The sequence below is a fragment of the Vulpes vulpes genome, chromosome 2, assembly GCF_048418805.1.
Source record: "Vulpes vulpes isolate BD-2025 chromosome 2, VulVul3, whole genome shotgun sequence".
In the NCBI taxonomy this organism is placed as follows: domain Eukaryota; kingdom Metazoa; phylum Chordata; class Mammalia; order Carnivora; family Canidae; genus Vulpes; species Vulpes vulpes.
Genome location: NC_132781.1, coordinates 58,150,162 through 58,164,062, shown reverse-complemented (window position 1 = coordinate 58,164,062; position 13,901 = coordinate 58,150,162). Strand labels below are relative to the sequence as shown.

Genomic DNA, 13,901 nt, shown 5'->3' with positions numbered 1-13,901 from the left:
AATTGTACTTACAAAAAAAGTGCAGCATGGAAGGGTTATAAATGGAGAAAAAAGTGATCATTTTAAAAAGAAAAAAAGTCTACCAAAAGTCTAATTTCAAGTTTACATTACAAATTATAGCATTAGAGCTTTAATTGTAAATAGATTAAGAAATTGTAAATTTCTAAAATTTAAAATTTTTTAGAAATTGTAAATTTCTATAAAAGTACACACAGAATGGAATTTGCACATAAATTATGTGATCCTACAGACTTTATATCAGCCAGGTGTCCTAAAATCAAAACAGGGAAACAGAGTATGTATGATAAATACAAATGTTGAGGGATGATTGAACAGTATCTGAAATCCAAATGATGCCAGAGAATCTGTGCTGTGTAATAGCTATTTGCTTTAGGCAGGGCTTCCTAAATTGCAACTTCCTGTTTTACCCAATTCATTCCCTAATAAAGCTGGAAAATCCCTTCAGGGATTATCTAATTTATAATTCAGCTCCTTCATTTTACAAGTGACATATAAACAGGACTTCATAACAGAATTAGAATCAGAACCCAGACAAAACCCAGGCCTTATTAACTAGTTCCTGGGTGTCAAAACTCCCCAAATAATATGGTTGCTTGGCCTTTTCTCTCAAGTCCTTTCCTACTCAGACTATACTGTTACCATAATCTATTAACCCACACTGCCACATTTTTCTCACTATACCTCTCTTTGCTAGAAAATCACTTTCTATATTTTACAAGCTTTGGACAACTGGCTCTTATACTACCAATTTCAAAAAGTTACATCAACCTTCTTGATTTGGTTCTCCTCTCCTCCGTAAAGCTAACTTTTGTGTGGCAGAATTAAAAACGGTAAAAAAGGACAAAGCCACCTTTCCTAAACTGAATTCCCCAGTACAGTCAAACAGCCAGGAGTTATTGGTCATCTCATCTTAATTTGGTGCATCTAGTCACTGTAGCTACAAGGAAAGCCACATCTCCAAACAGAAACTACATTCTGGTTGGAGGGCCCATCAAACCTTCGATTTAGCTTTTAACACACTTCTTGACTTAGATATTGGCTCCAGTTTTCCCAAGTGACTGAGAAGCACATTCTCTTCCCATATGTTTTGTAGACTTTCTCTGAATACCAACAAAGGACTCAGACTCAAAGATCTCTGATAAAATCAAGACTCAGATTCCTGACCTGACTGTTCTTTCATTCATTCATTCATTCATTCATTCATTCATTCATTCAATATTCATAAAACAGCAATTCCTTGTGCTTAGTCTTGAGGACACAGATGCAAGATAGGCTATCCCTGCCCTGGGTAGCTCAAAAACTTTTCTTTCCTTAGTACTCTTTAGGGCCACCAAGGATTGTCCCTAACTCCACAGAATTGTTCTCTGGTTGGCTTATTAAAGCCAACATAAGAGAATGAAAAAAGTCACTTGGAATTCTAAAAGTGGATCTTGTGACTATCTACAGAAAGCTGAATTCTGGGCCTCCACAACTATAAATGGCCTGGATTTGCAAGTGTGTGCTTTGCGAAAGCCATTTTGCTTCGTACTTTATAGACCTTAATCACTAATAACCCTACAATTTCAAAAACGTTAAGTATAGAGGTTGGGAAGAATTAAATCTAGGGAACAATTATTTACAATGTTACTAACTATAAAATTTGGGGTTGAACCTCTCTGGGTTTTAGTTTTCATACTTGCAAAAATGGAGAGGATAGCAGAACACCTAATTCTTTTTTTTTTTTTTAATTTTTTTATTTATTTATGATAGTCACAGAGAGAGAGAGAGAGGCAGAGACACAGGCGGGGGGAGAAGCAGGCTCCATGCACCGGGAGCCCGATATGGGATTCGATCCCGGGTCTCCAGGATCGCGCCCTGGGCCAAAGGCAGGCGCCAAACCGCTGCGCCACCCAGGGATCCCAGAACACCTAATTCGTAGAGTTATGAGGATAAACTAAGTTAATACATGTAAGGCGCTTAGAATATTATATGTTAGCCGCTATAATTAAATGAGAACACCAAAGTTCAGAGAAGTCAAGTGACAAAGTCACATAGCTGTGATCTTTGTTTTGCCACACTCCAGAGTCCATGCTCTTTCCCTCTCACACCATCTAACCAAAACCCTTCCTCCCTGACAGAAACTACTACTGCCACTTCCAAAAAACAAAGCCCTCTAAATAGGTATCAGTGGGGGGTTTCCCCCAGGTGGTTTATTATCCTGCTAAAAAGCGATTTTGGAGGAAGGACTGTAAGGCTAGGGAGGAAGTCTCCTGACAGGTTAGATTTTTATAGCAAGAATATGGAAGAAAAAATAATCTGCCTCAGTTATTAATTTTAGTAATTAAAACAACTCAATTGATGGATTTAAAAATTTCATCTGAAACTTGAAATATTAATAGGAAAAAGGAAAGACTTGTATCTTCTTATAATAAAGCTGCAACCCCCACAGAATACAAAAATGCTTTAAATGATATTTTACATGAAACTCCAAGAACATCAAATTACAGAGCTCTTTAAGGAAAGAAGCCCAAATATCTCACTGATCTTTCATCACCCACCAAGTTTCATCTTAAGATCTGATCCAGTAATTCCTTATTGTTATTCACATTGTTATGTGACATTTCTTCTGCCAGCAAGCTCACTACAGAATGAGTTCTACCTAGCAACTACCCTTAGGAGTAAATCCCTAATTCTTTAACAACACAGTAATTGACTTACACTAAAATGTTACTCACACTAGGAAAGGGTATTCTTTGAGAAGAGGAGATGTTTTATATAGGCTTTATTACCACCTCCCTCAGTGAAAACCAGGTTAAAAGGCAAACCAATCTACAAAATGACATTGCCAAAATCTCAACTTTAAGAGACTCAACAAAAGCCAAACTTGTCTGAAAGCAAACAAGCAAGCTACTCCTGCAAGTTTTAAAAAGATAGGATCTTCTAAAATCTCATATAAGTATTCCTTTATTTTTACAGGAAGGACTCCTATTAAATATTTTTGTGTTATAAAACTTATTTCCACAATTATAAATCTCCCCTTAGTGAGGAAACAGGTTCTGTTGGAAAATTTCTACCACAAGATAATTAACAGTTAAGTAACAGGTTTCATGTAACAGGTAACAAAACCCTTATCAGAGAACTCAGTGAGGGTGAACTATGACACACTTCATTTAGTCTCAAGCAACGAAAACCTAAAATGATATGAACTCTTTCATTTTTCCCCCCTCTGTAGTCCCTTTATGGAGGAGAAATAAGAAAGAAGGAAAGACAGAAAGACGAAACAACCCAAAGTAACAAAGTACTAACAATAGGATCTTATGGGGTCATCATTTTCTTCCATCTTAAATTCATTTACACATAGTTTTGGTCTGAGTGATTATCATGACCTGAGCCAAAGGCAACCACTGAGACACCCAGGTGTCCCAAAAATATCTATTCATTTAAAGTAACAATAAACCTATCATGTTATATAGATAACATGTTTTTATGAAAAACAAACTTTTTTTTTTTATGATAGTCAGAGAGAGAGAGAGAGAGAGAGAGAGAGAGGCAGAGACACAGGCAGAGGGAGAAGCAGGCTCCATGCACCGGGAGCCCGATATGGGATTCAATCCCGGGTCTCCAGGATCGCGCCCTGGGCCAAAGGCAGGCGCCAAACTGCTGCGCCACCCAGGGATCCCGAAAAACAAACTTTTTAACAACAACAAAAACTGGTGAGAAGAAGAGTGTTGTTTTATACTTTTTTGGTACTCTCTAACATCTGGCTTAATCCTGGCAGCTAGATTCTCCTGTATGTGTCTGCATTCAGTACAACATGTTAAGCTGTTTTGGCTGAAGTATAGGCAGAAAATCTGGCCTGATTTATAACTGGAAAAGGAAGAAGTATCTACTTGTTAAAATTTGTGTATTTTGATAATTCACCAAAACTTAGTAAGTGGTAGTTTCTTAAAAAGGTTAGTTCAGTGTGAGGGGTGCCTGGGTGGTACAGTCAATTAAACAACTGACCCTTGGTTTTGGCTCAGATCAAGATCTTAGGATCATGAAATCGAGCCCCACATCTGGCTCCACGTGGAGTCTGCTTAAGACACTCTCCCTCTCAGGGTGCCTGGGTGTCTCTCAGTGGGTTAAGTGTCTGCCTTCAGCTCAGGTCATGATCCCAGGGTCCTGGGTTTGAGCCTTGCAATTGGGCTCCCTGCTTGGCAGGGAACCTGCTTTTCTCTCTCCTTCTGCTGCTACCCCTGCTTGTGCTCTCTTGCTCTGTCAAATAAATAAAATCTAAAAAAAACAAAAACAAAAAAACCTCTTCCTCTCCCTCTGCCCCCGCCCCCACCTCATCCCACCCCTCACCTGCACTGTAAAACTAATATTAAAAAAGTCAGTTCAGGGGATCCCTGGGTGGCTCAGCAATTTAGCACCTGCCTTTGGCCCAGGGCATGATCCTGGAGTCCGGGGATCGAGTCCCACCATGAGGCTCCCTGCGTGGAACCTGGTTCTCCCCCTCTGCCCGTCTCTCTGCGCCTTTCATGAATAAATAAAGTCTTAAAAAAAAAAAGTTAGTTCAATGCAAAATATAAAACCATATCAATGAACTTGTGTATTCTGTCACAATAAAATCCATTGGTCTGATAATTTGATAGATCCTTTTACCCACGCAGAATTTTGTTAACATCACACACCAACGAAGGAAAATATTCCTTCACTGACATATGAACTTCAAAATGTTAGCATATTTCATCACACAGTATCAATGAAAAATCAAACTTGTTAATAGTGATACTTCTCTTCATCAGAAAAGGCCTTTAAAAAAAAAAAAAAAGAAAAGAAAAGGCCTTAAGTATTGGGTAGCTGTCAAGCTCAAAGTGACAAGGGCAAGTTTTCCAAAATTCTAATTGTCCTCTGAAAGCTCAAATTTTACTCACCAGCAACAAACAAATACTGTCAGTTTTCCTTGATGTAACTAGCTCATGTTCATTTTCAAAAAAATGGACTGCCAAATACCTAAGTCCCAATAAACCATAGTTTGTCAATTGTTCTTTCAAGTGAAAATGATGTTCCATGAAAAAAAGCAGCTACTACTTCAGCTTACAACATAATTGCACAAGTCCTTTGCCTTATTTTTTTTTTAAAGATTTTATTTATTCATGAGAGACACAGAGAAAGAGAGAGAGGCAGAGACAGAAGCAGGCTCCATGTAGGGAGCCTAATGTGGGATCCATCCTAGAACCCCAGGATCACACCCTGGGCCAAATGCAGGTGCTAAACCGCTGAGTCACCCAGGGATCCCCAGCATTTTGCCTTAAAACGAGTATTCTATTTTGGTATGCAGCAGAAATTCTTTGTGTGTACTTGCCTACTTGCAATTTCCTCAAATATGATATCAAAAACATGTACTCAAGGGCTGAGATTTAATGGAATTAATCATTTTTACCCCTTCATCAAAGTCAGACAGGTGAAATGGCTTTTAAAAAAATATTAAGTGCATGAAGGTGACAAATACAATGACTACTAGCACAGTTTGGTGCTTTGATTCTTCTAAAGTGCGAACGGTTTGTACCCATTGTCGTATTCTGCAACATCAGTACAAATGTCAACATGGTGAAAAAGGCAAACAATGCCAATGTTACAATAAAAATAGTTTTCACCTCAAGACTCTCCTGAAAGGGTCTTAGGGATTCTCCCAGAAGTTCTTGAACCACACTTTGAAAATCACTGGTTTAGATAATATAGTAAAAAAACAGAGTTAAGGACCCAATGAATAGGAAGAAATTAAGTCTGAAACAATCCAGAAATGAATGACCAACAAATGATGAATGATAGAAAATAATACAATCCGGGATCCCTGGGTGGCGCAGCGGTTTGGCGCCTGCCTTTGGCCCAGGGCGCGATCCTGGAGACCCGGGATCAAATCCCACATCGGGCTCCCGGTGCATGGAGCCTGCTTCTCCCTCTACCTGTGTCTCTGCCTCTCTCTCTCTCTCTCTGTGTGACTATCATAAATAAATAAAAAATTAAAAAAAAAAGAAAATAATACAATCCAACTAAGTACTATTTCATTAATGACTTATAAATTTTAAAGGCAAGAGATAAAGCCAAATAAAAAATGTATATGACTTCATAGAAGTGTTGTGTCCTCTTTCTTTTGTTAGGTAAAAAACTAAACTGAATAGTTAACTGTTATACAAAGAACCGTGCATTTTATTTATTTTTAAAGATTTATTTATTTATTCATGATAGACAAAGAGGGGGGGCGGCGGGCACAGGCAGAGAGAGAAGCAGGCTCCATGCCCGGAGCCCGACTCGGGACTCGATCCTGGGACTCCAGAATCGCGCCCTGGGCCAAAGCAAAGGCAGGCGCCAAACCGCTGAGCCACCTAGGGATCCCCAAGAACACTGCATTTTATAAGAAGTTAACAAAAATGGTTAAGACTGGATTTTTAATCCTTCCAGGATGACACAGCTTCAAGATTGAAATGAGTGCGTGAGTTACATAAAATTAATTTTTTGAATGAAAACTATATTTAGGTTAAGACAGTTCCCTTGTCCTTCATTTTGGCACAGATTTGTTATTGAACTGTTTCCTCAGTCTTAAACTATAGGGTAATACCTCTGTTTCCTTTGAATTCAAAGGAAATAAAGGTGGTTTAAAATTTGATTAATCATATCCTTTTTCAACGTTTTTAAAGAAGGAAATTAACACAGAAATTCTGATACTTATAAAGATAGACTAGAAAAGCAAGCAGAACCCACTCATAGACCTCTGAAATGCTTTATAGACAGATCTAGAATCCCATGATACTATGAAATGTAAGAAGTTGCAAACAAAAGCTGAGAAGACTAGCTACCTCTTCCACATGAAGAATTTAGTTGTGATACTTCTCTCAAAATTATGACTGAATATCATTTTAAATGAATTATAAATTTTCTTATGCAAATAGCTGTTCAAGCAATTATCTATGGTTAATACATCTTGCTAATACCACAGCTACAGTTCCAATGTGCTTATTTTTCAAACAATGCCCTCTATCATTATTAACAACTTCTTTTTATAACTGCCCTTTGACAAAGTCACCATTCTGGTTCCAACCACCCACAGAGTAGATCTTCAAATCAAATACTCAGATTTGTTTCTGGAGTAGATTACATGTTGCTGCCTAGGGAATTGGGTTTTGGAAACATTACACTTGCCAGCTGACTTATCAACAGTGCCCACAGAATGGACACCAATTTAAGGCAAAAATCTCTCCAGAAAATAGAAAAATATGCTACTACTGCCATCTGTGGTTTATGCTTGAATAGCTTCTGTGGCATAAACAATTGAAGGGTGTACAGTTTGCAATTAAGATCCAAAGACCTCATTATTTGAATATATTTTTTAAGTTAACTCTTAATGTAACAAACTGTAGAGTTTATTTAGCGTATGACATAAGAATTTGGGATTCTCTATTTGAACTTATTCTATAATACTGATGGAGAAACTACAAACTACCTTAAATGAAAATTTTTCCCTTGCATCAAGGCTCATTTTTCCCAAACACTCATTCCTAAAGAAATTCAAAACACTTGACTGTCTTCTGTGAATTTATAATTAGGATAATTTCTCTTGTGAAATAGTGACTATCAACACTAAAACTCCAAAATTTTTAAAGAAATGTATTTTTAATGAATTTTCTACTTAGACATGAGAGTTTGCTCCATTCAAGACAAATTTTAAAGGTTCAATTATCCCCATAATTTTTTCAAGAACAAAAATTCAGAATTGCAAGTGAAGCCTGAAAGTAGACTATTTTCACAACTTATTTTCTCTCAGATTGCATTTTCACTTGACAACCACTGTAGCTTGGGGATCAAAAGATTTGGTGCAGTGGGGGTGGGGAAAAAAGCAATTCAGCTCCCCAGCAGCCAGCTGAGGAAATCCTGGTTCTCTCCCCAACCAAATCACTGTTAATCAAAATTACGGGGTTACATAGTAAAGTTTTATTTAAATAAACAGAACTAGCAAAAAATTCTTGTTTTCTCGAGAAGCTGTTCTACACAGACTGCTATTTAACGGCAGGTAATAAAGGAAGGATGAAATAATTCAGAAATATTTTATTCTTTCAAACAAAATTAGTTCTAAACCACACTGAAAAGCAGGTTAGACATCTCACAATGGTTTTCTTCTAATTTTCCACTATCCGTAGTCTAACAGCCTTCTTTTTTGTAAAGACAAGCTGTGTTGGAAAACAAGCAATAAATACCAGCCTTGATTCTAGTAATAATGTATATATCAAAGTTACACCAGATTTTTTTTTCTAAGGTTAAGCTCAGATGAATCCAAAACTTTGGCTGTAACAGGGGCTCAACACCTTAAAATCAATTACCTGCTCAGCACTTCTTGCCGACTTTTAATAATTCTGATATTTCTGAACTCTAGTTATCAAAGGCATCAGTAAACCCATAAGAAATTACCTAAGCCAGGAAAAAGCCGACCTTAAGAATACAAAAGTTTGAAACAAAAAAGTTTTAAAAGTTCCAAACAAAACACTTTCTGTTACAAAATCTTGGTTTTGGAAATACGCTCAAAGAACTGCAAAGAATTAGGTGTTTGTATGGGCATATTCAGCAGCTACCCTCTGTTAAAATTGTTTCAAGGATTTTTTTTTTTTTTTGCAGAAATGCAAATTTTGTTTAACGGTTGATTCAGAACTTTTTCTGTGACCTTTTTCACATATAAGGTGATTGGTTCACACAAAATAAGGCATTTTTATTGCCCTACTTTAAAAGAATAGATTTGACCAAAAATGTAGAATTTATTCTTAAAAGGCATCTTTACAAATTTAACTTCCAACCTAATTATATACACGAAATAAGTAACTGAAACAAAGTGTCCTTTAACTTGGCTATAACACAAAAGTAAATACAAGAACCAAAAATTATGACAAGGCCCCAAGACCTAAATGAGCTTGTTGAACACGAAGTCTCCTGATATGGAAGGAGCTATCCCTGGCTTTTGAAATTCTGAAGCCAGAGGGTGTGATCTCAAGACAATTCATCAACGGACTAAATTGTTCAGCACAAACCAATAAATACCTACCTAATTATAAAAACAAAATGCTAGTGTCTTAATACAAGATGAACACACACAGTCCCGGGCCCCCAAACACACAAACATTCATTAGTAATTTAAGGCAGCTTGCACAACAAGCACTACAATACTTTTATACTACAAGTGGTATAAACAATTTCTTTTTTTTTTTTTTTTTTGGTATAAACAATTTCTTTATCAATAACACAGTAGCAGTTGGCATTTCTAACCCCTATTCTCTGCTGACCTAAAATTATTTTACTCTAAAGCTTATTTTTTTACCTTTGCCCCCACCACCTCAGGAGAAAGTGGAAAAAATGAGAAACCAAGAAATTATGAATAAAATATGGAAATGCACGATTTGGGAATAGTTTAGGAAATCTACTAGCAGTTTTTTTTTCATTAGCTCCCCTTCCTCCTCCCCACTGAACTTCCTTTCACATGCTAACACAGACACATGCATCCACACACCTTTTTGCTATGGAATTCAGAATAACAAGATTATGAAGCATGTCACAACCATATTTTCATTACAAGGAACAGAAATGCTCACAAAGATTTTGGTGGATAGTGAACCGAGATCAGAAATGCCATCTCACACCTCTGCTGCTCAAAATCACCAGTGAATCAGTTCATTGTTGCCTTTCAGTGTTCTTTGGAGGTTGTGGAACTTACTAAAAAATACCTGTGTGCCATTTGTATACACAACAGTACCCCAGTATGCTTTTTTTTATTTCAATGAAAGTAGAAAATTCTGAGGGGATTCAGAATTAACTTTTAAAGTCACAGAACTAAAAATAAAATAAAAAAATAAAGTCACAGAACTGAAAAGTTATTGTAATCGAAAATATCATATTTTCAGGGATAAACATTTGCATGACACAGTCATGCAGGAAAAAGGCTTCAAGTTATTTAGCGAATTTCTCCCCATTTCCTCTAAAGTATAGTTACATAAAACATGCTTTTAATTACTAATAATGGCTTATAACCTTTCTTCTACTTAAAATATCTAAAAGACTACTACTTCATTCTGTTAAAATACAACAAATGTAAGCCAGCATATACTTCCTCAAATCATTCATCTTCCTTTAAAACCCCAAAAAGCAAGCAGTCCTCTATTATGACTAAATGAGTTCGTGTTTGTTATGAAAACCTACAGCAACAACTGAAAATATCTAGCACAGCCAGCACATGAAATTCCTGAAAGAGTTATGGTGCATCAAAAACAACTACTTGCAACTAAAAACATCTACAAGACTGTAAATTCGACATCAATGCCGTTTCTGGCAGGAAAACATTTCTAAAATTCCACCTCCAGTTAATTTCATCATGACACAAACCAAAAGACTTCCTATATCTAGATAGCTATCTATTGCAAATAGTTCATACAAAATGGGTATCAGTCTTTGGATAAAAAGTCAGGAGAATTCATTTTCTCTGCTTAGAACTTAAGCAGTCTCATTTACTTTTGAAGAAAAATATTATTAAGTATAAAAGGTGGGGGGGAAGTCCCCACCATTCCAAAGGTAAACTTTCTTTTAACTTTTTCTATTTTGGTAATTCTCCTGTGATAAATCGTAAAACAGTATACAATACTCGTTTTTATACTGAAAAAATAAGACATCCCACAACAGTCTAATGTTTCCTGTATTTTCTTTTAAGCCCATCAAACTGCCCAAAGTCCCACTGTGTTTTCAACAAAAACGAAATATTTGTTGCACTAAAATGGACTGATGTAAAATATTAACGCCACCTTGGCCTAAATGGAATGTTCGATAACATTCTTTTAAATGGTTTGACCAATTGAGGAAATGAGACTATGAATAGGAAATTTGACTAAGAGTTAAAATTACCATTGAGTTCTTTAAAATGTACTAATGAATAATTAATAGCAAATGCAGTTCCTAGGCTTCCCTTACAACATTCTCAAATAGAATTGAAAGTAAATGTCTGCAGTAAAATCGATCATCTACAGGTTATGCACAGGTGCTATAGGAAGTACACACATCCAAAAAAAAAAAAAAAGGAAGTACACACATGTAGAAAGACATTATGAAAATACATGTACTTAATATGGTCTATAAAATAGACGCAGGTTGGGTAAAAAAAATCAGCGTAAATATTGGATCAGGATTTACAACGTTCATACATCAATATCAAAACAAATCTTTACTTAAAAAGCTTTAAAAGTCAAAAGCATTAAAGAAATCCTTTGTTCCTATGATACTGTCTTCTACCCTCAATGGATTCCAGCCTCCTCCTTTGTGACACGGGAATTTTATTGATCTCAAACATGTTCACATTCAGAAATTATTCTCCAAAGACATCCCACGGGACTGCCAGCCACCTAGATACCACACAGCACATACATCTTGAAAAAGGACAAGGGCTTTTAAAACATACCACTATTTGGTCAGCAACATCAAGTGAAGTTAACCAGGCTCTCTTCTAAACAGACTTTTCCCCTAACTGGTAAAAATACCGGATCTACTGAATTGACAGTAAATGTCTGATGAGTTTATAAGTACAAGGAGGCGCAGATTTACCCCCAGATCTCTCCCCTTCTGTAACTCTTCACTCAACTGAGCGCCTAAATGACCTATTTTCAGGTTATTTTCCTCACACCTGCCAGGTCACTGTCCTGATTGAGAAACTTCTTGCTGAAGCAATTAATTTTTAGTGCCTCCTAACTGTCCTGGGTGTTTGCATTCAATTTGAAATCTGTTACTTGTTAGACACTGTTCCGTCCTAGATCTTTCAGAGAATTGCGAGTTTATGGCGCAGAGAGGGGAGGAGGCGCGGATCTCCGAGAGCCTGCCCTTTATTCGGAAATGAGATGTGAAAGGTGGAAGGCAGGGCAAATAAATAAATAAATCGGGTTTGCAGCCGGAGCGTTTGCCTGCCGGTGCGAGCACCCTTTGTAATGCAGGCCTCCCGGGGCTATCGCCTGCGCTAATTGCTCCAGGGCGCTTTCCAAGTTCAAAAGTTCACCTTTTACGACCTCACAAAAGCTCCTTACACGTTACCAATAAAAACATTCCGCGGCAAACACCGAGGGGGAAAATATCAAACAGATACAAATAAAACACTCCGCAGAGGGAGGGAGCCGGAGGGGGGTGGGGGGAGGCGGGCGAGTTCGCCCGGAGGAACCCGAGGACTTGGCCGGACGTGGGGGAAGGGGGAGACTGGAGAGGAAGGGCCCGGCCAGGTGAGGAATTCTCTGCGCCGGAGTCCGGGAAAGGGAAGGGGAGAGCTGAGCTTGGGCGGGCACGGACCGGTACGGGCCGGAGGGAGAAAGGAAACAGGCAGGTGTCCAGGGGGCCCGGTCGGGCCAGAGATGTGAGCCAGCAGAAAAGGGGGTTTGAGCACCGGCGGAGGCAGGAGCAGAGGAATGGGGTGTGAAGCAGGCACCGAGAAGTCCGAAAAGGAAACGTTAAGCCGGGAGCTAACGAACTAGGGGTCGGGGCAGAGGTGGAGGCTCGCGGTGCTCACGGGGGCGGGGGGGGGGGGGTGGCATGGGAGGCGCGGGACTAGAGAGCAGCAGGAAAGGAGCTCCAAAAAGGTGAGGGCACAGAGACCGACGGGGACGAGGGTGTGGCGTCCGCAGAGGGAGGGAGCACCCGCGTGGGAGGGCGCCGAGGTGACGGGGGGAGGGGAGAGCGCCGAAGGGACCCTCCGAGAGGAGAAAGGGGAGGCTGTGAGCACACGGGACCGAGGAGGAGAAGCCCCCACTGACGGGACGCGAGGGGGGGGGGGGGCGGGAAGGGTCCGCGCTGAGGGGACCCAGAGGAAGGGGAGGGCTCGGCGCTGAGGGGACCTGGGGGGAGGGAGGAAGATTCGCGCACAGGGGACGGGGGGGAGGGGAGGCCAGTACTGAGGGGACACGGGGGGAGGAGGAAACGAAGGTTCGGGTTGAAGGAACCGGGCAGGGGGAGGGTCCGTGCTGAGGGGAACCGGGAAGGAGGCGGGGGGGTCCACATGTAGGAGGACGGGGAGGAGAGGGTCCGCGCTGAGGGAACCGGGGTGAAGGTCCACGCTGAGGAGACCCAGAGCCGTTACGGCTTCCCAGAGAGTCGGCTGAGAAACAGGGGAGCCCCCGGGGCAAGAGACAGGCAGTCGGTTCTTCCTGGACCCGGGCTCCGCACGCCCCTCACCCACCGTTGCGCGGCGGCGGAGGGAGCGCGGCGGGCGGCTCCAGGAACCCCGCCGAGCCCCCGCCGCCTCCCCCTCCGCTAGGCGGCCGTTCGTCCCGCTCCATGCGGTGGTGCTCAGGGCCCGCGCTCGGTTCGCTGCGCCGCCATGACCGGCGCCCTCGTCCTAATCGTCGCCGTCGTCCGCCGGGGGGGAGGAGGCTGTCAGGGGCCGGCGGGCTCCCGGCCGCGGCGCTCTCTGGGCCCCGAGCCGCCCGGCTCCGCGCCCCTCCGCGCCGCGCCCCCTCAGCACTGGCCAGCTCCCTCCCCCGACGTCACGCGCCGCTGCCACGCACCGGCCTGAGGGGCACGCTGGGAATTGAAGTGCACCTGGCGAGGCTCGCCACGCGGGACCCCACCAACTGAAGGGGTGAGAGATGGATAAGCAGCCCTAAGAAGTGAAGGCCAAGGCCTGTCAGTGTCACAAGCCGTGATAAAAACTTCTGGTGAAATTTAAAGAATTTGACAAATCAGGGCCTTCTCTTTATTTGATTTTTCCAATATCAAAGTTCCCTACGAATCCCGTATCCCCCCCCACCTAGATAATGAGTCTTTCCTAGGGGCGGACCGCGAAGGAGCTGGGTGAGCACGTGCAGTGAAGCCCAGCCCTGTGGGCGGGGCCGAGGGGGCAGAGTTTGGGGATATTC

The 13,901-nt window shown here is 40.9% G+C and overlaps 1 protein-coding gene across 1 annotated transcript in view; it reads right to left on the bottom strand.

The window, feature by feature from the left end:
* NR6A1 (nuclear receptor subfamily 6 group A member 1) overlaps positions 1-13,523 on the bottom strand; it is a 219,242-nt gene extending 205,719 nt beyond the window's left edge. The window contains exon 1 of the mRNA XM_072748668.1: positions 13,223-13,523. Coding sequence (XP_072604769.1) covers positions 13,223-13,322 — 100 coding nt within the window. The 5' untranslated portion in view covers positions 13,323-13,523. The remainder of the gene's footprint in view (positions 1-13,222) is intronic.
* Between the last annotated feature and the right edge of the window lie 378 nt (positions 13,524-13,901).